Below are 24158 nucleotides of genomic sequence, written 5' to 3' on the forward strand. Positions count from 1 at the left end.
GTGAAAAAGGCTATTTTAAGGCTTAAAAAATGAAAAAAATTCATCCGAGAGATAGCAGCAACATTAGGAGTGGCCAAATCTACAGCTTGGTACATTCTGAGGAAAGAAGAATGCACTGGTGAGCTGAGCAACATAAAAAGGCATGGACGCCCATGGAAGAAAACAGTGGTGAATGATCGCAGGATCCTCTCTATGGTAAAGAAATACCCATTCACAACATCCAGACAAGTAAGGGACACTCTCCAGGAGGTGGGCATATCATTGTAAAAGTCTACAATCAAGAGAAGACTTCACAAGAGCAAATACAGAGGGTTCACCACAAGGTGCAAACCATTCACAAGCCTGAAGAATAGAAAAGCCAGATTAGACTTTGCCAAAAAACATCTAAAAAAGCCAGACCAGTTCTGGAAAAGCAATCTTTGGATGGATGAAACTAAGATTAATCTGTACCAAAATGACAGGAAGAAAAAAGTGTGGAGAAGACTTGGAACAGCTCATGATCCAAAGCACACAACGTCATCTGTAAAACATGGTGGAGGCAGTGTGATGGCATGGGCATGCATTGCTTCCAGTGGTACTGGGTCATTGATATTTGATGATGTGACTGAAGCAACCGGATGAATTCTGCAGTGTTTAGAGATATACTGTCAGCCCCGATTCAGCCAAATGCAGCAAAGTTGATTGGATGGTGATTCACAGTACAGATGGACAATGATCCAAAACACATTGCAAAAGCAACCCAGGAGTCAATCACCTGATCTCAACCCAATTGAGCATGCATTTCACTTGCTGAAGGCAAAAGTAAAAGGCATAAAGACCCACAAACAATGAACAGGCAATGAACAACTGAAGACAGCTGCAGTTAGAGCCTGGCAATGCATCAGAAAGCAGGAAACCCAGACTCTGGTAATGTCCATGGGTTCCAGACTTCAGTCAGTCATTACCAGTAAAGGATTCTCAACAAAATATTAAAAATGAACATTTTATTTATGATTATATTAATTTGTCCATTCACATTTGATAACCTGAAAATGGAGGGACTGTGTATAATAATGGTTGCAGTTCCTAAAATTTGTACTTGATATTTACGTTCAAGCCCTTGCATTAAAGCTGAAAGTCTGCACTTCAAATTAATTTGGATTGTTTTGTTTGAATTTATTCTGGTGGCATACAGAGCCCAAAGTATAAAAATTGTGCCTGTTTCCGAATATATATGGACCTAACTGTACCAGTGCCCATCAGTGCACATCAATGCCACATATCAGTGCCTACCAGTGCACATCAATGCCACATATCAGTGCCTACCAGTGCACATCAATGCCACATATCAGTGCCCATCAGAGCTGCCTTTCAGTGCCAACTATTTGTGCCAGTCAGTGCTGCCTAACAGTGCCCATCAGTGTCGCCTAACAGTTCCAATCAATGCTGCCTAACAGTGCCAGTCATTGAAGCCCAACAGTGCCCATCAGTGCCATATGAGTGCTCCCTTTCAGTGCCCATCAGTGATGCCTGTCAATGCCCATCAGTGCCACCTATCAGTGCAGCCTCGTTAGCCCACATCAGTGAAGGAGAAAAATTACTTATTTACATAATTTTATAACAAACTAAGAGAAAATTTTTTTTTTCCAAAATTTTTAGTATTTTTTAGTTTGATTAGCAAAAAAAAACCCATTGGTGAATAAATACCACCAAAAGAAAGCTCTGTCTCAAAAAAATTATAAAAATGTAGTTTGGGTAGTGTTGCATGACTGCGCAATTGTTTTTCAAAGTGCGACAGCACTGAAAGCTGAAAATTGGTCTGGGCAGGAAGGGGGTAAAAGTGCCTGATAGGCAAGTGGTTAATGACAAATTTAGGTTTTGTAGCTCAGCATTAACACAAGCCTCACTAGTGATCAAAAAATCATATTTCATTTCAGTTGGTCATTTTAGATCCCACAGGAATGAAACCCATCATGATATTTGTATTCTAACCAGTTCACGAACATAAGGTGTTTCATGCATTTTTACTTTCCTTCAGTACCATTAAATAAAGCACTGGCTCATACCTGCATTTCTGCAATCAAACTGTCAATTTGGGTTTGTTGATTGTCTATGACCTAAAAGACAGAAGCATAGTATGTTTATAAACAGCTTTCAGACACTGAAGCAAAGCAAGCATAAAAATGTGACCAGAAACCCTGAGTTATTTTTGGGTATTATCACAATGACTTTAATTGATTATATAATGAATGATTGTAAACAGTAGACGTTTTCTTCAAAAACAGTTCTCCCACAGCCTGCTTATAGCCCAACTCCAGCCAAACTATTTATTTTGTTGTGCTTGAGTACAGTAGAGATGGGCCAGTGCCTATGTCTGGGAAGATTTTCACTCATTTCTTGTCAGAAGAAGTCATGAAAAGTCAGGGGCACAGACACAAACAAAACAAGGGTTTAGAATTTCTGAATGCTTTTAATGTTGTATGTGCTTTTTTTTTCCCGGCGACTTTTCGCCCCGCCCCTTCCCAATTACTTGCCCTTATATCGCATAGACTGTGTGTAGATAAATCTCAAGGAAGTATTCCAACTTCATTCAAAACTAAAGAATTAAAAATTGGCTAGAGTTAGACTTTAACAAAATCATCAAACTAAATGGCTGGTTGACATAGGCATTATTTTAATACATTCAGTAGGATTAAAAGTGGAACTTGTGATTTACAGATAATGAAATGATATGACCTACAACCGCAGGACCTATTCTAGTCCCAAGTAACTATACACTCTTATCAGCACTGGTGGCTGTGCACCTTATATGCTCTGCAGCTCAAGTAATTAATGGAAGGGAGAAGAAAAAATCAAGTGCAGAAAAAAAAACAAAACAAAAAAATTCCCAAAAAACCATGCACATGAGCTCATAACCAACTGATACAAAACTCATAAATCCACAAACTGCCATTCTCACCATCTGATTGTTTTTTTTAACCACTTAGTGGCCGCATGCAATGTACTGCAAACAGGCAGCCACTGTAGGCAAAGCGCCATCCCCATATGTCGCCACCTACTTTTGGGCTTCAGCCCCGCGCATGCGAAGCAGGGATGAAAAACTTAGAGATCTCTTAGTAAAAGCAGCACACTTTACACATAGTTAGGCACATATTTAACCCCTCGATCGCCCTTGATGTCAACCCCTTTCCACAGAGATTTTAGCCAAAATTTATGAAGAAATTAGATTTTATTGGATATCTTTTATGACAAAGTAAAAAATGTTTTTTTATTCTTAAATGTTTGGTCTTTTTTCATTTATATATCACAAAGAAATAAAAAAAAAACAGTGGTGATCAAATACCACCAAAAGAAAGCTCTATTTGCATGAAAAAAATGATATATAGAAATATCATTTGGGTTCAGCCTTGCATGACCGTGCAATTGCTAGTTAATGTAGCGCAGTGCAGTATAGCAAAAATTGCCTAGTCATAAAGGGGCTTAAAATCTTCTGTAGCTCAAGTGGTTAATCTTATTTTTATACATTTTAAATATATTTAAATATTAAAACAAGGAAAAAGAAATACATTTTGACATATCTAAAAACAAAGAGATAAATGATATATTGTCCAGAGACAACAAAAAATGTGAGTATAAGCAATTTATAGAACACTTAGTATTCACTTTCTACACCATTCTCCTTTACATTATGATTTCAACTAATTTTAAAAATAACATTCCTTACACTTAACAAGATGAAGATATCCACCCATGAAAAGAAAAAATGTAACCAGCTCATATTCCCACAAAATTTAGCATAAAACAGGAAACAGAAACTGAATGTTCTAGACCAGGGCTTGCAATTTCCACTCGCCTGCTCGCCAAAGGCAAGTGGAATTTATGGTGGGGGCAAGTGTGTCCCCCAGGGTCGTCTTGCTGAGCAGGCTCGGAGCTCAGGCCGGATTGGTCATTGGCACTGGGAGGCGTCAGACTGCTCAATAGCTGAGCACAGTGAAAGCAAAGCAAGGAGTGTGCACTGTGCTCTCTGCCTCCCCCTAGAGTGCAGTACCCGGATCTGTGAGTGAACAACGAAGTACTGCAACTTTTTATGGGGGGGTGGGGGTGTGTGTTTGTGTGTGTACGTGTACATGTGTGTGTGTTTGTGTGTCTGTGTATGCATGTACAATTGTACATGTGTCTGTGTGTATGTACATGTGTGTATCTGTACATGTGTCTGAGTGTATATAGATGTGTGTGTGTGTGTGTGTGTCCATGTGTCTGTGTGTGTGCATGTACATGTGTGTGTATGTATGTGTGTGTGTCTGTACATGTGTCTGTGCGTGTGTATTTCTGTGTATGTACATGTATCTGTGTGTATGCGTGTCTGTACGTGCCTGTGTGTGTGTACATGTGTCTCTGTGTGTGTGTGTGTGTGTGTGTGTATGTACATGGCTGTATGTGTGTACAGGTGTCTCTGTTTGTGTGTGTTTGTTGGTGGCGAGTAACTCTAACGCCTGGCTAGTAGCTCAGGACTTGAAATTTTAAGCCCTGACAAAATTATTTATTATTAAATCATGAATATTAATATAAATTTATTAGAATAGTTTACTTTAAAAAAATTAAAAGGGATGAAAAAGGAATGCCTCCTTCATGAAGCCTTACTATTTGTTTCACTCGGTAACCTAGGTTCTGAACTCGGAGCCACGGGGTCCATGAATTTAAAAACTGTTCTGTTTTATAATTTTCCTGTGACAGCAGACATTCAAGATCACAAATGGCATCTAAAGACATCTTTTTTTACCAATTTAATAGGACCCAGATTGATAGAAAGTAATACTATTTTGGGATTATTAATCAACTTTGGCCCCCGTTAACCTGTAGTAAAAAATGAATGATCCTAGCCTAAAAAAGGTTTTAATATGAGGACATTCCCACCAAATATGTGCCATAGTTCCCTTGACTCTATGGCAACACCAACAGGTGTCAAGGACAGTGGGACATATACAATTCAGAGTTTTTTGGACATTTTTTACCATCTGATAATCAACTTAAAATTCTTCTCTTGCACTTTGTTGGCTAAGGACAGTATGAAAGTTAAAACAAAACATTCCATTATTCTGGGGTAATGTTAATACTGAGCTCTTTTTCCCAGGTAACCATATACATTATATTGCCAAAGTATTGGGACATCTGCCTTTACATGCACATGAACTGACATCCCAGTCTTAGTCTGTAGAGTTCAATATTGAGTTGGCCCACCCTTTGCAGCTAGAAAAGCTTCAGCTCTTCTGGGAAGGCTGTCCACAAGGTTTAGGAGTGTGTCTATGGGAATGTTTGACCATTCTTCCAGAAACGCATTTATGAGGTCAGGCACTGATGTCGGACAAGAAGGCCTGGCATGCAGTCTCCACTCCAATTCATCCCAAAGGTGTTCTATTGGGTTGAGGTCAGGACTCTGTGCAGGCCAGCCAAGTTCCTCCACCCCAAACTTGCTCATCCATGTCTTTATAGACCTTGTTTTGTGCACTGGTACGCAGTCATGTTGGAACAGAAAGGGGCCATCCCCAAACTGTTCCCACAAAGCTGGGAGTATGAAATTGTCCAAAATGTCTTGGTGTGCTGACACTTTAAGAGTTCCCTTCACTGGAACTAAGGGGCCAAGCCCAACCCCTGGAAACAACCTCACACCATAATCCCCCCCTCCACCAAACTTTACACTTGGCACAATGCAGTCAGGCAAGTACCGTTTTCCTGGCAACTGCCAAACCCAGACACGTCCATCAGATTGCCAGACAGAGAAGCATGATTCGGCACTCCAGAGAACACATCTCCACTACTCTAGAGTCCAGTGGTGGTGTGCTTTACACCACTGCATCCAACGCTTTGCACGTGGTAATGCTTGGATGCAGCTGCTCGGCTATGGAAACCATTCCATGAGGCTCTCTACACACTGTTGTTGTGCTAATCTGAAGGCCACATGAAGTTTGGAGGTCTTTAGCTATAGACTTTGCAGACAACTGGTGACTTCTGTGCACTGTGTGCTTCAGCATGCGCTGACCCCGCTCTGTCATTTTACGTGACCTACCACTTCATGGCTGAGTTGCTGTTGTTCTCAGTTGCTTCCACTTTGTTATACTACCACTAACAGTGGACTGTGGAATATTTAGTAGCAATGTAATTTCATGGATGGACTTATTGCACAGGTGGCAACTTATCACAGTACCACAATTAAATTCACAAATTCTGCATGCCTTGGCGCTTGACTTTAAACACCTGTGGCCATACAAAAGGCAGGGTTCAACAACACCTATCTATATGAACCCCAAAAAGTACAAAGCTGCGCTTTCCTGGATACAAAAGCAAGTTTCCACAATTCTCTCACCCTGCTTGCTGCATTTCTGGATACAAAGTCTAGTTTCTCTTGTTCCCTCACCTTGTTTGCACGTTCATTCTGCTCTCGAAGTCGGTCATTTTCATCCTGGAGTTGTTTTGCATCCAAAATAGGGATTCGGACACCATCTTCTAGACATTTTTGAACTTTTTGCTGTAAGCTGTAAAACATACATTATGCTGAACCTGTAGGTAACTTATATTAGGAAAAGATTTAAAACATTCACAAATGGTATGTGCAAGATCCCATCTTTCCCAACCTTGGTATATTTCAATGCAGGGTTAGTGGGTAATAGTGTGAAACCCACAGGTTATTATCGCTGGCCATTTCAGGCTCGCAAAAGATTGTCGGATACGACCTTACTGGACAAAAAGCTGGGCAAGAGTAGCAAATATTTATTGTCCATAAATATTTCAGAAAAAGGAAGATTAAACAAAATAATCTTAATATCCTTTTGGATGTGTTAATGCAACATTTACCTGGTAGATGCCACACTAACACTGAATACATATAGCATAGAAAAAAAAAAAAAAATCACAGGCACCACGTAAAGCGTATCTAAAACACAAAAACAGAAATGTAATATATTTCAGCTTATACTTTAAGCTTGTTTCCCTGAAACAAAACAAAAACAAAAGATGAAATACTTTTAATTTGTCTATTTTGTTTTTTATTTGTGTGGTTTTTTTTTTTTTTTTTTTTTTTTGGAGTGGTGCCTGTACTTACTGTTTCCATTTCTATATAAATTCATCAGAACATATGCCTTATAAAGGTCCTTTAAATACATTTGCTTGGTACCATGATCTTTTATCCTACGGACGGTTGTAGATAATACTACTCCATAGGGCTTTAGACTAAGGGTAAAGCGAAGGAGCACAAAAAGTACCAACATAGACAAGGCAGGAAGAACGCATTATTAAGGGGAAGCTTCCACTTATCTAATTAAGCAAATTACTGTACTGCAAAGAGCAAACTGTGTATTTAGAGGGAAACCTCTGTTTTTATTACACTTTAGCTATATGTCAGGAAATCACTGCGTGACATCAGCAGTGGTAGATCTGCAATCACCGCTGAATTAGGGGAAACACATTTGCCTCGATTACCCTCATCAGTTTCCTTTCTGCAATAAAACTGCATGCACGGTGCTTCCTTTTGCACATTATATAATTTTATCTCATCACAACACTTGCTCAAGTTCACAAAACATCAATAAAGTGCTTTAAACTTAATTGACTTCTACACACTCCAAACTTTACAAACAAATATTTAAATCTACAGAAGTTTTACAAAATCATTTAGATGTACACTGTCCAGACTTCAAAACTTAAAGCAAACCTGTTACCCTACCCTGCAGCACATATGCACCTTGCTTTCCTTCCTGCTCTGTTCCGTTTCTGGGAGAGAAGCAAATACCCACTACTTCTTGATATGGAGGATAATGCTGATACTTGATGATTGTCCCAGTGCTATCACATGGGGTTTGGGCTGAGTCCTGAGCCATTTGTAAGCTCTGACATGAGTGACTTTGCTCCCAGCAAATGATGGAATGGGAGAGATACAAGGCATAATAGTGAACCTTTTGCTTGCGGCTGTTGGGCAAACACAGGGTTTACTTTAAATGTTTTTTGGCTTTAGTAAACACCTTTAAAGGATAACTAAACACAAGAACATACTTTTCATACAGTATATTCCAGCTCATCAGTCTTTAGATGTAGTGGTTGTGTTCATTTAAATTTTTCAAGTTATGAACATTTACAACAAATGCAGAAAAATGCCTGTTAGGCCACTATCAAAGGAAGGGTCCGATCAGGTCAGTTTTTCAGGGCTCCATTCATCCCTGTGAACCGTTTATACCCGCCTACATCAAGCCTGATCCGGTCCACTAAAATAAAAATTAGAAAAAAAAAATGAATGAGATCGGTCCTCTGTGTAGGCAGATTGAAATGGAGAGCACTCGGGTGTAAATGGACAGTGGAATTAACTGCCCACTCTGCTCTGATCAGCAGGGGATCAGTGGGCAGATCCTCTGCTGATCTCAAAGGAGTCCGCCTTGTGTGAAAGGGGCCTTAATCTTGTCAGAAATGTAATGTCATTGTCACTTCCAGTGAGCTGAATTGAAAGCAAAACCAATGTTGACTTTTGGCTGTAACTACTAATCTACATATCCCTTGTGTACTGGGGATGAACAAAAGCAAACATTTTTGTAGTCCAAAGCCACCAGTGGTCAAGTACCATTTTGCACTGGCAGTGGGTGACAGTGCTACATGGACTGATGAATGTTTGCCGTTTAGCCTTGGTGGCAACCATGGCTCTTTCCACAGATAGAAAATGGAGGAGCGAGCATAATTACTTAACATGAGAGTAAACAATATTCGTATTATTGAAAAATAATCCATGCACATCCATTACATAATGGTTCTGTAATCTTTTTTTTGTTGTTCCTTGAACTTGTTTCTTGCTGTGTTTTTTGCCTTCTTTTTGATGTCAACTCCTGAACTCCTTCTCCCCTCTCACTTCCATTTGCTTGGAATGAGCAGTGCATGTTAGTTGTGGTCATGTGCACTGCTCTATACACACTATAAATCCCACAGACCATCTTGGAAGCATACAAAAAAAGTATGGCTATGTTCCTACATACATTGGGGCCATGGATAATGAACACAGCCACCCTCTTACAGAAAGCTGAAGCACACGAAGAAAAAAAAAAAAAGACATTGGGAGATCTGGAAAGGCAGATAGCCATAGAAGGTACTTTTTGGGGTTAATACATACTTGAATAACAATTTCTTTTTTTTTTTTTAAACCAGAGTTTACTGTCACTTTAAGGTCAGAAGGTATGTTGCTTGCAGGATTACCAATTAAAAAGGAAAAAAGCCAGAATAAAAGGAAACAAATGGAGCCACTTCAAGGACTGGTTGTAGTTTAGAAAAACTTTAAATAAATGACTAATGAATAAAAATGTGGTAATTTGCCTGCTTTCAGTGTTTTGAAACGTTTTTTTTTTTTTTTCACAAACAGCAGAGAGGAGAAAAACAGCACCGACTGGACCTGCTGCAGAATCCCCATAAATGTTAAAATAGTGCCAGACGGGGCATAAGATCATTGCAACTGCATATTAGCCATTCATTCTGCTAATTGCCTAACTACACATTTATTATAATAAAGTGGTTTTTCCTGTGACAAAGTTAACAAGGAAATGCTAGTTTGCCTGAAAACCTGATTAAGATTATGGCACACGCCATTAAACTTTAAATCTGAGGTTGGAAATAGAAGACATTAATGTGTTTAATGTCTACAAGTATTAAGCACAGCAGAAACGGATCAGTGCTTAATGACGATGCAAATACAAAGCCTTAATAGTATAATGCAGCTTTGGCCAAATGCTCTGGTAACGGACTTGAACAAATGCATTCACAAAGTGAACTTGGAGGGCTGTTATCTAGATGGGGTGTACATGTCCCAGAAAACTCCAGCAATAGCTGCAATTTCATTATACAAACATAAGTGTACTAAGCTGTCATGCTGCTTTTTAAACGTTACTTCTTCTGATGGAAATATGTGGGCTGTCATTGCATAATTGCGCCTGAGGATGCTGGTTGCCTTGTTGTTTCTAGTTTCCAGGCCAGCTTCACACTTTGTGTTACTTTTTTACCATGTATATTTTAGATTTAAATGTAAGTCATAAAGAATAATGGCTTCCCAATCATAAGACGCACCCATATGTTCTTGGATAGGATGGGTGATATCTTGGTCATCACTGCAGCAATGATCGAGATACCATTTTTTCCTGAAGATGCTGCCAGGTGAAACGTACATAGAAGAGATCCCATCACTTCTGGGTCCCTATGACGTCACGTCCGGCCCACTGGTAGCAAGGCTTGGCGCGCAAGCCGGCTATGTTCAGTGAGCTTTATGCTACACACAGGCTGCACAGACTGGTGCTGGTACTTGGGCACCTGTATATGTGAGTGCATTGTCATTTACTACTTCTGAACCATGGTTCTGATTAACCGCAAGATGGCTCTCTCGTTCTGGGAGGACTTCATATGACGTCAACCCTCTCTAACTGCGCATGCGCGGCTTCGGGGGCGTGCAGTCCTGCGATCGGTGGTGAGCTGTGTCCCTCGAACACAGCGGATCACCGATCAACGGAAAGAGCCGAAGATGATGGCTCGGTCATGTGATCAACTGTGTCCAATCACAGCTGATCGCATGTAAATAGGGAAATGCCGGTTATCGGCATTTCTCTCCTCACGAGCTGTCACGCTGACAGCTCGTAAGGAGAGAAGAGCCGGTAATCGGCATTCCTCAGAGGGGACATGTACACTGATCATCAGGGCACTGATGATCAGTGTGCCCTGATGATCAGTGTAGCCCCGGCAGTGTCCATTAATGCCAGCTGTCAGTGCTCATCAATGCCACCTGCCAGTGCCCATCAGTGGCACATCAATGCCACATATCAGTGCCTACTAGTGCACATCAATGCCACATATCAGTGCCCATCTGAGCTGCCTTTCAGGGTCACCTATCAGTGCCAGTCAGTGCCACCTATCAGTGCCAGTCAGTGCTGCCTATCAGTGCCGCCTCTCAGTGCTAGTCAGTGCCACCTATCAGTGCCATATATGAGTGCTGCCTTTCAGCGCCCATCAGTGATGCCTGTCAATGCTCATCGGTGCCAACTACCAGGGACTCCTCATCAGTAAATAAATAATTTGCGCTAGTAAATGTGTATAAATATATAAATATATATAAAGAAATCATCAAATCATAAGTCCAGAAAAATATATATATATGCCAATACCACAAAAAAAATAAAAAAACTTTTAAGTGCAAAAAACTTTTGTGCAAAAAAAGTGTCTAAATATGAAATATTTCACCAAAAAACCTTGATAATATAATGGCAGATCATCCATAAATATATCTTCAGAGACGGAAACTCTGCAACACACCGATCCTCATCGATCGAAATAACAGGATGAAAAACTTTGTAGTTAATCGAAAATCCACTTCTCCAATAGATAAAGGACCACCTTCAAACGTATCCATGGGGGGAAATGCCAAGCACTCGAGAGAAACAGAAAGACTTCATGGTGCAATATTATAAAAACCAATTCCTTTATTAGGTACTCATTGCACTTACTCAAGAGGTGTCCCAGCCGACACCAGCATCAACAGCATAACAGCAATCACATAAACGAGCCTGGCTCCTCAGCACATGCGCAGTAGCTGGCAGCCAAAAACGTAATGACGTCACATCAATCAAGCTCCGCCCTACGCGTTTCGTCATCGACGTCCTCACGGAGCCTCCGCTCCGTGAGGACGTCGATGACGAAACGCGTAGGGCGGAGCTTGATTGATGTGACGTCATTACGTTTTTGGCTGCCAGCTACTGCGCATGTGCTGAGGAGGCAGGCTCGTTTATGTGATTGCTGTTATGCTGTTGATGCTGGTGTCGGCTGGGACACCTCTTGAGTAAGTGCAATGAGTACCTAATAAAGGAATTGGTTTTTATAATATTGCACCATGAAGTCTTTCTGTTTCTCTCGAGTGCTTGGCATTTCCCCCCATGGATACGTTTGAAGGTGGTCCTTTATCTATTGGAGAAGTGGATTTTCGATTAATTACAAAGTTTTTCATCCTGTTATTTCGATCGATGAGGATCGGTGTGTTGCAGAGTTTCCGTCTCTGAAGATATATTTATGGATGATCTGCCATTATATTATCAAGGTTTTTTGGTGAAATATTTCATATTTAGACACTTTTTTTGCACAAAAGTTTTTTGCACTTAAAAGTTTTTTTATATTTTTTTGTGGTATTGGCATATATATATTTTTTTCTGGACTTATGATTTGATGATTTCTTTATATATATTTATATATTTATACACATTTACTAGCGCAAATTATTTATTTATTGGTACACTTTATATATGGTGATTTTTTGCAGCTCGTACACTATTAGTAAGTTAGATAATTTTGACCATAGGCGCTATTATTAATTTTTCTGACTCCTCATCAGTGCAGCCTATCAGTGCCCATCACTGCAGCCTCATTAACGCACATCAGTGGAGAAAAATCACTTTTTTACAAAATTTTATAAAAAAAAACTAAGAAAAAATGTTTGTTTTTTTTCAAAATTTTCACTAGTTTTTGGTTTGTTTAGCAAAAAAAAAAACCCAGAGGTGATTAAATACCACCAAAAGAAAGCTCTACAGTATCGGTCTAAAAAAAAATGGTAAAAATTTCATATGGGTACAGTGTTGCATGAACGTGCAATTGTCATTCAAAGTGTGACAGCGCTAAGAGCTGAAAATTGACCTGGGCAGGAAGGGGGTATAAGTGCCCTGTAGGCAAGTGGTTAACTAGTACACTTAGAGCATTTTAATGTATTCGTTTTATTTGAGCTATCTGGAGCACTATCTATCTTAAGGGCATTTGCAGATTTATCTTGGGAAGAGCCTAGAATTGTGAATCTATCCATTATTCATTTGCCCAGAGTTATGTGACCACCCATCTGGAGGTCAATATCCTCTGTTCTTTGGACAACTCATAAAAAGGAAACCAGGAGGCCCATTCCATGAGAGCCTGCAGTTGGGTATCTACGCATTGCTTGACCATAGAGCGTTATTTGACCACCTTAACAGGGGACAATAATTTCTGGTGAGAAATTCATCTGTTGCACACACGTGGTGGAAACGAAAATGTTTTTGATCTATGTGATACCTTCCTATATATTTAATATTTCTTTTGGGACTTTAAGATATCTTATTTATTATTCTTATGTTGTTGTGAGAGCACTTTGTTATTATTTGACATTTTTATTGAGTAAGCGCCAATCTATTGACAATTTGGTTCAACAAGTGTTTATTCACTATTTAGGAGCAGCTGCTATCACCGCCTGTAAAAGGCTGGCATCACAATATTGCTTTCTATATGGATTTTTTTCAGTCTGTAATTCTGAAGCTGGTTAAAATGGGCCTAGATTACTTTTACAGGTGGCAGATGGGGGTCCCCCCTTTGGGAGAGCTCGGTACGGATGTGACTGGTGGCATCTGGTTCCTAAAACACAGTGATAGGAGCGGATGTCGTTCCTAACTACTGTGTGACATCAGAAACCGGAAGCGACAAGGATTTTGTCACTTCCGGTTACATGTAAACAAGTCATTACCAGCTTGTAAAAGGCAGCAGATCAAACTGATTTTCGTTTGACCTGATTCTTTAGAGGTCAGCGGAGAGACTTGCGGTCTAAAAGACCCCAGATCTCTCCAAAAAGAGGACCTGTCACTGCCCATTCTATCACATGGAATGTTGGTTTTCATCCTGTGTGACATCAATAAAAGTGATAACAAATGAATGTTACAGTGTAAAAAAAAATTCAAATTAAAAAAAAAAATGTTTAAGCACCTCGTACTACCATGATTGCAAGCAAAAATGAACACATGCGTCAGTGATGCACACATATGTAAACGGCGATCGCACCACACACATTAGGTACTGCTGTAAATGCCAGAGCAAGAGTAATCATTCTAGCTCCAGACCTTCTTACTAACTTTAAACTGGTAACCAGGGAAGGCTTTTAAAGTGTCACCTATTGAGATTTTTTAGGTACCATAGTTTGGCGCTGTTCCACAGGTGTATGAAATTTTAAAACTAAACATGTTTGGCATCTATTTACTCAGCGTAGCATTATCTTTTATATTTTAATAATTGAGCATTATATTGTTTTTGTACATTAAAACCCATTAAAGTTTATTTTTCACAAAAAAAATTTGCGTTTGAAAAAACACTGCGCAAATACTGTGTGACATAAAAATATGCAAAAACCACCATTGTATTCTCTATGGTCTCTGCTTAAAAAATATATGTTTGCCGATTTTTTTTTTTTTTTTACATGTAGGAGAAGAGTGTCAGAATTGGCCGAGACTAGAGGAAGTTAAAGACATGATTTAAGTCATGGAAACAAAATGGTTCTGATTATTATAATGGCATTAGATGCTTATCACCAAGTCCATTGTTGTTGGTGTCCTATTTTCTGATTCTAGCTGCTATGACGTTTTCAGCTATATGAATAAACAGCATTCTCAGCAAAGGATAGTTCTTACCTTTGTACGGTTAGCACTAACTCTTTTTCCCTCTGTTTCTGGCACTCTGTCTGGGCTTCTTTTTCTTTACATTGTGTCCTTGACTCATTCACTATGTTTTCAAGACACTTCATGTTCTCCCGCAGTTGTCTGTTCTCCTCCTCTAATAAATGAAGCTGTAAGGGAAAAAAAAAACAACATGTATTTAAACAATCACACAATATGACAATAGACTTTCTCAGACTTCCTAAGCTTCTTCTATAATGTTATCTGTGCAGTTTATATGCCATTTGTAGAAGCCTATAAAATACTTCTTTTCATTTTCCACCATGCCATGGAAAGGTGACAGGCAGAGTGTGACTGATTGCAACTGGCAGCTCAAACACTTTCCTTTTTGACAACTTTTACACAGCACCCATGTTCCAGCTCCCAGCTAGTACAGCTTCTTGTGTTACCACTGTGTTTGACAGTGCCTTGAGTACTCTCTTAAAAGGTCACTTTATCATAGGAAACTACAGAATGTCATTTTAACAGTATGATTTAGAGAAATAGTGCACACATTTAGCTTCTACACACAATAAAACTCAAAACTGTAAAAAAATAAAAAGGAGGTGTTTCCCAAACAACTAAGCACACACAGTTATTAAATATAATAGAGAGGTAAGTAACTGTCTGGCCAAGCAACAGTGAAGAACTTACTCTTTCACTCTGCCTTTGCACATCTTCAAGTGTAGGCAGGTCAGCGACATATTTTTCCAGAGTTTCAATCCGCCTTTGCTTCTCCCGATTAATCTCATTCTCTTTTTGACATTTTTTTCTTAGACTGTTAATGTACTTGTCTCTGGTTTTTATCTAGTTGTGCAATAAGACACCAAAAAATTAATCAATATTTTCAGATTAAGTAATTGCAACTTAAAAGTGGATGAAAACAGCAAATATAAAACATAAGCACATACACTAGGTCAGTTTAATATACAGGTATGAAAAAACTGCAAGAAAAAAGCATGTTACTTTTGCGCTTTGGAATATGCAATGGAGTTGGTAAAACTGTTCAGTGATATTTTTCCTAAGTGACCCCTTCAGCACAAATCACTTTGTATAAAAAGGCATATCTAAAACAGAAGAGGCACTGTAAATAGGTTTCTGGCGGCTTGTTTGGTGATACGTCCACTAATCTTCCCCCAGCCACTGCAAGCATTCTGCACTTTTATTTGTGTGGAATATTTGCCCCCCCCCTCCCCCCTGCAGGCTGTTGTTGCTCCCACTAACTTACATGTTCGTACAAAAATACCAATCAATGGAACTATTGTATGCAGTAGGGAAAACAGGTATTCACCTCATCTGGCCAATTAAGCCAGCTCCTGCATAACCTCTAGACCAAAGAATTTAGTGGGTGAATAGGGTACCACATTCCAATAGTATCTAAAGAATTGAGGTGTAAACTATAACTTGGACTTTATAGGTACCCAATGAACATGCAAAGGTAGTACATTTAAAAATAATATTGTTAACACATAGATAATAAACATCAATGCAGGTACTTATAAAAACATTCTTGTCAAAAAGGAATTCTAGATCCCACAACAGCTTCTGTACCAGGGATAATGTTGAAGGCAATATTGCCTTTGGTCCAAGGACAGTATATTTGATCATTATTGGGGACCCACTTATATGAAGGAGCAAATATTTATTTTCTTTTTTTTTTTGTTTTCTGTTTTTATAAATACTCATATTTATATTTCATATCCATGTGTTATCTAATAAACTCTGCTATTTTTAAGTATACTTAGTCCTTTATGTAATTCCTGGATACCTATAAAGTCCAAGGTATAGCTTACACTTTAATCCTGTATAACCCAGTCTTGAATCATCAGCAGTCTCATTTAAGAGAGTTGATCCACACTGATATGGATTTACAAATCTGAGTCACTACCAGCAAGGTACAGACATTTATACCAGATATTTCAAATAGAGACCTAAAAGAGAATTCCAATAATAGTAAAATCCTCAAAGGAAAGAACAAGATTAACCTGTTTAGAGGTATGTTTGTTAAGGTGAATGACTAGAGTGTCTAAATTGAGCAGAGATCAATTCACCAATCAGTGAATTTCCTTTCAAAGGAGAGAAAAAAAAAAAAGATTATTCACAGTGTCAGGAGGAAACCATGATTCCCTAGGTTGTCTCCAATTCTCATAGAGGAAGGTTTTACATACCGAATGTATATGAAAAGTCTTTGATGCAACAGCTCTAAAATATCCTATGACTGGAACAGCAGGCTCATCCTCCAATTGCAGGGTAGAACAGACTGCATTAATTAGCGTGTCAATGACTCTTTGGAAAGCTGAGGAGATGATGGTCCGGTAATGTCAGAATTGCATTCTGTTGTGGGGTGTGCACAGAAGTGAGCAGTTGCTGCATTAATTGTCCACAGGGTGATTAAAAATCTGAAGTGGATATTAGGGTCTTGTGAACATATAGAAGGCAGCACTGTATAAGACTTCCATTATGATGAACTGGATATTTCTAGTTTTTGAATCTTTCACATAGTGACGCCCTCCATGTTCACTGTTTAAAAAGCCAGTTATAGACCTGGGCAGGTGATCAGTTTTTTGTTTTTTTTCCATTATGATGACCCTATAGCTGTAGGGGTTCCAGGACCTATGTTGTGAATATCAATTTTTCTGGGGATGCTGAGAAATCAGCCCTATTAACAATGGAGGAGTATAGGCTGAGGTCACCAGCGAAGACATTTCTCCATTCACATAAACGAGGTGGATGGAGGAATCCTCTGGACGGGCCATTGTATTCTGAAAGCAGCACCTATCGATGTCAGAATACACTGATCAGCAGCTGCTGAACAAATAAATATTTTTCATCAAATGCCTTCGACAGAAGATGATTAAACAATGGACTTCTGTTGAGCAGAGAAGCTCACAAACTGATCAAAATTCAGTTGGTCCCTGCTGGACTGGCCAAATTTCGATTAGTGTGTGGCCAGCCTTACAACAAACCTGACAGGAGTGTCAAGGACCTTTTTTAACAAGCTGAGAAGCTGATGGTCCAGTAATGTCAGAATTGCATTATGTTGTGGAGTGTGCACACATTAGTGTATGGCCAGCCTCAGAAACCTGAGCAGCAGATGCTGAAAAAGGCCGTAGGAGGCCAGGGATGACTAAGTCAATGTAGATGGGCAGTGTCATGAAGCAGAAGAACAGCTGATTCACAAGAAGTGTATGAAAAGCAGCAGAAGGAAATTGCTTCCTCTAGGTTCAAAGGCAGAAGGTACAAGGACCGGTCACAACACTCCACCTAGCATATGACATCAACGCTCAGCCCCCTATGCCTTAACCACTATCGCTGTAAGATGGTGGTGGTGGGAAGTATAAAAATGTTGCCCAATGATACCAACTAAGAGGTAGATCTCAGTGCTTGAGCCTGTCCAGCCTTTCTCACTATGTCATTATTCATACTTGGTAATACCAAAGGCTCTGTCACAGATCTGGACTTAGAGAGTGCTCTAATGCTAAATAACACAGCACACAAGGGTCTGGATAGTGCCACAAGGGATAGCACAGTCCCACATTTCAGGCTACCCTCACTATGACTAGGGGCCTACTCACTACATTAGTCTTCAGGGACTATGTCACACCAGAAGCTGTGCCATGGCTTTGGTCCTGGAGAGCGCTCTGCTCTCTCAGAGGCCAGATACTGCTTTCATATGTAGATCTACTTCAAGCCAGATGGCCTTACTTACAGAGTGAGCCTTCTTAGACTTGGTGACTCCAGAGGCTGCACCACTGTTCTGGACCTGGAGAGAGTTCTGTGGCTGATTAACACAGTACACAGAGATCTGGAAAGTGCCAGAATGCAAAACCCAGTGCTGAAAGGTCAAATTCCAGGCAAACTCTAACATCTTCAGTCCAGCATGGTTTAGGTACAGCCTCCAAAGCCATTGCTGAGGATATGCTGATCTGGATAACTGACAGAGATCAGCTCACACAGAATTTTTTTCAAAATCTCAATTGAAAACATAGAAGAAAAAATATTTATGGAATAACACAACTTCTTGTGATTTGAGACACAGTCTATCTCTCCCAGCGAAGAGTTTTAATTGGCCTTGTCTTGACTTTTCATATCATGTGTAAGTATCTGTTGCAGTGTTTTCAATAAAATATTTGAACAGCAAAAAACATTGGAATTTTGCAGAAGTTCTTAAAAAAAAGGGCGGGGGGGTGGAGCAGGGAGATAAATAAGGGTTAATTTAATTTAAAAAAAAAAAAAAAGAATCATTGTAATTAGCAGCTTCTGACAGCTGCAGCTAACTGCAATGTACCAATTTAGGTTTACAGTTTAACAAACACTGGAGCACTTGTTTACCTGCAGTCAATGCCAAAAGAGCTGGTGACAGCATTTTACATCAAGCATTGATTACGTACATCCGACATGAATGTAATCCAGAGTAGTAATTACCAATTAACAACAATTAATTTATACCCCTAAAAGCTGATACCATAGCAAGTGCTGTATGGTAACTCTGGCTTGGCTTCAAGCAGAATCTATGGTATGACGTGCCTATGGCACACAGCAGAATCTTTGATAAATAGTACTGGTATGTGAAGGGAACCAGAGTTACCTGCTTTTAGGATCATGTATTATGTAGATACATTTCTAAGGGTATGTAGATTTTTAATAGGAGGGCTTTTCCCACAGCACTAAGTGTGCCACATAGATTCATGTGCCCCTTACTCTGTAGGTACTCCTGCAGCAACCTTTGAATCCCTCCATTGTATCTCAGTGATTGGTGGGTCACATTTAGGTTCATAAGTCAGTTACCTTTGATACAGCGAGAGAATTTACTTTTCATATCCCCGCTGAATGCTCTCAGCTTTTGCAGAACATTGTGAAAATAAAATCGATAAGGCTTTTTCTCAGGCAATAATTCACAATAGTACCTTGGCTGTTATCATAAGATTAAACGGGTTGCTTTGAACTGAGATCTTGATTAAATGGAACTCTTACTATTATTCTGCTATAGAATTCTAAGCATGCTGATGAATACTGTTGATTATCCAGGAAAGAGATGACTTATATAGCAAATCAGGAATCTTTCTTTCACTGCAGTTGCTATTGTACCATAATGATATAAAGATGAGACTTGGGCAAAAAGATTGTTGATTCCTTTAAGATAATCAACAAGTTACTAGTGGTGTGCTAATGCAGGCTTTTGTTTTACACTTTCTCTTTTGTGTTCCTTGTAAAAATAGTGTTCCTTTTTTAAAAAGAAAAGATTATCTGTGTATCATGTTCAAAAGCAATCCATCTTATACCCAAAACAACCCGTTCATTCCTTCATTTGAGGACAGTAAGTGGAGCCAAATTCCTTCATATGCTCCAACTTAAAGCCATTATTATTATTCATTCCCCCTTATCTTTAAAATTACCTGTAAATTTATCTATGAAAAAAGAGTGGGTGCAGCACTCAACACTGTGCATAAATTATAAGTCAAAATGTAAATATTCCTCCTAATAATCATAGAAAATCATATACATTTTCACACAATGTACACTATAATAACCACAATCTACTGTTACAGCATGTCACATAACAAACAAATAGTGAATAATTGTAAATATTTGGGGAGGTAGAGAGGAGGGTGGATGAGAGAGAGAGAGAGAGAGAGAGAGAGAGAGAGAGAGAATATGAATTCAAAGACACCCCGAAAGTCAAAATTATAAAAATTATACAGCAGGTTAGTCCATTTTGCTGAAATTTCATTGCAGCAACTTAATATAGTACTCAGTAGTTTGTATGGCCCCCACGTGCTTGTATATATGTCTCACAATGTCTGGGCATGCTCCTAATGAGGTGATGGATGGTGTCCTGGGGTATTTTCTCCCAGATTGGACAAGGGCATCAGTGAGCTCCTGGACAGTCTGAAGTACAACCTGGTGGCATCGGATGGACCGAAACATGATATCCCAGAGGTGTTATATTGGATTTAGGTCAGGCAAGCGTGAGCCGTTCAATGGTATCAATTCTTTCATCCTCCAGGAATTGCCTCCATACTCTTGCCACATGAGGCCGGGGATTGTTGTGTACCAGGAGGAACCCATGGACTTCATTCTCATGTCTAGCCTGTAGAGGTTTGTGTGTCCCTCCATGGATATGCCTCCCCAGACCATCACTGACCCACTACCAAAAACAGTCATGCTGATTGTTACAGGCAGCATGATGTTCTCCACAGCTTCTCCAGACCCTTTAATGTCTGTCACATGTGCTGAGGGTGAACCTGCTCTAGTGAGCCATTTGACTTATAGCTGTGATCAGCTGTGGTCATTTTGACTAGCTCAGCATGAAAAGAGCTTTTTTATGGAGCATTTCAGTTCCTGATAATGCAACTGAAGCAATCAACTATGGTTGCCAAGACAATGTCAAAAGATCTCTGGGATAAAGCTGTGGACAGGCACAAGCCAGGAGATAGATACAAAAAAATGCCAAAGTCTTTATCAATGCCTAGAAGCACAATGAAGTCTATTATCATGGAAGGTATTTGGTACAAAACAGACCCTCCCTGGATCAGGACGCCACTCCAAAGAGTCATGGAAAGAGTGGATGAAAGAGCCAAGAGGAAACTGGTAAGAGAGGCTACCAAGCTGCCTACAGCAAATCTGAAGCAGTTGAGGGAATTTATGACAGTGTGGTGATTGTGTACATGTGACAACAATATCACAAATTCCCAACAAATGTAGCTTGTATGGGAGGGTTGCAAGAAAAAGCCACTCCACAAGAAAGGCCACATGCAGTCACGACTGAGCTGTGCCAAAATGCATCCTGAAGATTCTTAGGCCACATGGAAAACGCATTCTGCTCAGATGAGACTAATATTGAATTATATGGCTTCAACACTGTGATATGTCTGGCGGAAAACCAATACCGCTCACCAGCCAAATACCACTATTCCCACAGTAAAGCATGGAATTGGTAATATCCTGTTATTGGGGTGTTTCTCCGCTGCAGGGACTGGAGCACTTGTCAGGATAGAAGGAAAAATAGATGGGGCAAAATACCATCAACTTCTTGAGGAAAATCTGCTGAAAGTTGTCAATGGAAAGAAGGTTTATCCAACATGACAATAACCCAAAGCACACAGCAAAAATGGCTACACAATGGTTGAAAGAGAAAAAGGTGAATGTCCTTCCATGGCCTGATGAGAGCCCAGACTTAAACCCCATTGAAAATCTGTGGAATGACTTGAAGACTACAGTCCACAAATGGTCACCATCAAGTTTAACTGAAATTCAGCAGTTCTACAAAGAAGAGTGGACAAATATAGCAAAGTCTAGATGTGCAAAGTTAGTAGAGACATATCCCAACAGACTAAGGACTGTTATTAAAGCAAAAGGTGGTTCCACAAAATACTGGCACAAGAGGGTGACCTTTTTCCAACTTAGTAATTCTGTTTTTGAATGTGTTAATTTTTTTTCTGACATCTTGGATGCTATAAGTTGCACTGAGTAAATACAGCTGGATAAAACAAAAACTGTGTCTTCATTTCAGGCTGCAAAGCAAAAAAATGTGATTTTATAAGGGGGGTTATTCTTTTCTATACTAACTGTATACAGTGCTCAGCATAAATGAGAACACCCCTTTTAAAATGTAAGATTTTAATCAATATCTGAATGAACACTAGAACAATTTCCAAAAACTTGGCAAAACTGAGATTTATAGAACATTTGTTTATTCATTACATGAAAGGTTAATATAACTTAGATTACAAAATCTTCAGTTTTACTCAAATTAGTTGATGTAAAAATGAATCCACCCCACAACAAAAACTACTACATCTAGTATTTTGTATGACCTCCATGATTTGTAAGGACAGCACCAAGTCATCTAGGCATGGAATGAACAAGTTGGCGACATATTGTAACATCAATCTTTTTCCATTCTTCAAGAATGACCTCTTTTGGATGCTGGATGGAGAGTGATGCTCAACTTGTCTCTTCAGAATTCCCCATAGGTGTTCAATTGGGTTCAGATCAGGAGACATACTTGACCACTGAATCACTTTCACCCTGTTCTTCAGAAATGCAACAGTGGCCTTAGATGTGTGTGGAAAAGTGCACAACGATCAAGGGCACGGAGTGATGGTAGCATCTTCTCTTTCAATATAGAGCAGTACATTTGTCGATTCATGATACCATCAATGAAATGCAGCTCCCTGACACAAGCAGCACTCATGCAGCCCACAGAAGGACACTGCCATTGCCATGTTTCACTTAAGGCACCATGCATTTTTCTTTATACTCCTCACCCCTGCATCGCCATACAGTTTTGAAGCCATCAGTTCCAAAAACATTTACCTTGGTCTCATCACTCCAGAGTACAGAGTCCAAGTAGTTTTCTTTATCAGCATGAGCTCTGGCAAATTCTAGGCGGGCGTTAGGAGAGGCTTCCTTTACGGATGACACCCATACATGCCATTCCTCTGCAGTGTAAGCCGTATTGTGTCATGGGAAACAATCACTCCAGTTTGGCTTTCTACTACTTTAGCTTACTGCAGTAAACTTGCATGGCGATTTTCGTTAACCCTTCTCATCAGAAGATGCTCATGTCTAGATGTTAACTTCTGTGGATGGCCTCGAAGTCTCTGTGAGATGGTTGCAGCTCCATCTTTGTTATATTTTATTAACACTTTTGCTACAATATTCTGACCGATAAGTAAAGCTTTCCTGATCTTCTTGTAGCGTTCACTTTTCTTGTGTAAAGAAATAATTTTCTTTCTCCAGCCTTGTGACATTTCTCTTCCATGTGGTACCATTGCTGACAGCATGAAGTGGGAAGGGGTTTACTTTGTTAACCACTTCAAGTCCGGACAATTTCACCCCCTTCCTGTCCAGGCCAATTTTCAGTGCTATCATAATTTGAATTACTTTTGCGCGGTCATGCAACACTGTACCCATATGAATTTTCTGGAGACAGATAAAACTTTATTTTGGTGGTATTTATTCACCACTAGGATTTTTATTTTTTTGCCATATACAGTGGGGCAAAAAATTTAGTCAGCCACCAATTGTGCAAGTTCTCCCACTTAAAAAGATGAGAGAGGCCTGTAATTGGCATCATAGGTAGACCTCAACTATGAGAGACAAAATGAGAAAGAAAATCAAGACAATTATATTGGCTGATTTGGAAAGAATTTATTTGCAAATTATGGTGGAAAATAAGTATTTGGTCACCTACAAACAAGCAAGGTTTCTGGCTCTCACAGACCTGTACCTTCTTCTTTAAGAGGCTCCTCTGTCCTGCACTCATTACCTGTATCAATGGCACCTGTTTGAACTTGTTATCAGTATAAAAGACACCTGTCCACAACCTCAAACATTCACACTCCAAACTCCACTATGGTGAAGACCAAAGAGCTGTCGAAGGACACCAGAAACAAAATTGTAGACCTGCACCAGGCTGGGAATCTGCAATAGGCAAGCAGCTTGGTGTGAACAAATCAACTGTGGGAGCAATAATTAGAAAATGGAAGACATACAAGACCACTGATAATCTCCCTCGATCTGGGGCTCCACGCAAGATCTCACCCCGTGGGGTCAAAATGAACACAAGAAGAACTGCCACCGCCAGGGACTCAGATCCTGCAGTGCCAGACGTGTCCCCCTGCTTAAGCCAGTACATGTCCGGGCCCGTCTGAAGTTTGCTAGAGAGCATCTGGATGA

At 39.7% G+C, this 24158-nt stretch overlaps 1 protein-coding gene across 5 annotated transcripts in view; it reads right to left on the reverse strand.

The window, feature by feature from the left end:
* CEP85L (centrosomal protein 85L) overlaps positions 1-24158 on the reverse strand; it is a 275957-nt gene that overhangs the window by 17335 nt on the left and 234464 nt on the right. For all 5 annotated transcript variants that reach the window (XM_089652173.1, XM_089652172.1, XM_089652175.1 and 2 more), the window contains 4 exons: positions 15129-15281; positions 14451-14605; positions 6392-6509; positions 2046-2096 (listed from right to left, as the gene is read on the reverse strand). In XM_089652173.1, coding sequence (XP_089508299.1) covers positions 2046-2096; positions 6392-6509; positions 14451-14605; positions 15129-15281 — 477 coding nt within the window. The remainder of the gene's footprint in view (positions 1-2045; positions 2097-6391; positions 6510-14450; positions 14606-15128; positions 15282-24158) is intronic.

The sequence above is a fragment of the Staurois parvus genome, unplaced genomic scaffold (genome assembly GCF_062004578.1).
Source record: "Staurois parvus isolate SC_StPar_1 unplaced genomic scaffold, SC_StPar_1.0 ptg000672l, whole genome shotgun sequence".
Lineage (NCBI taxonomy): Eukaryota > Metazoa > Chordata > Amphibia > Anura > Ranidae > Staurois > Staurois parvus.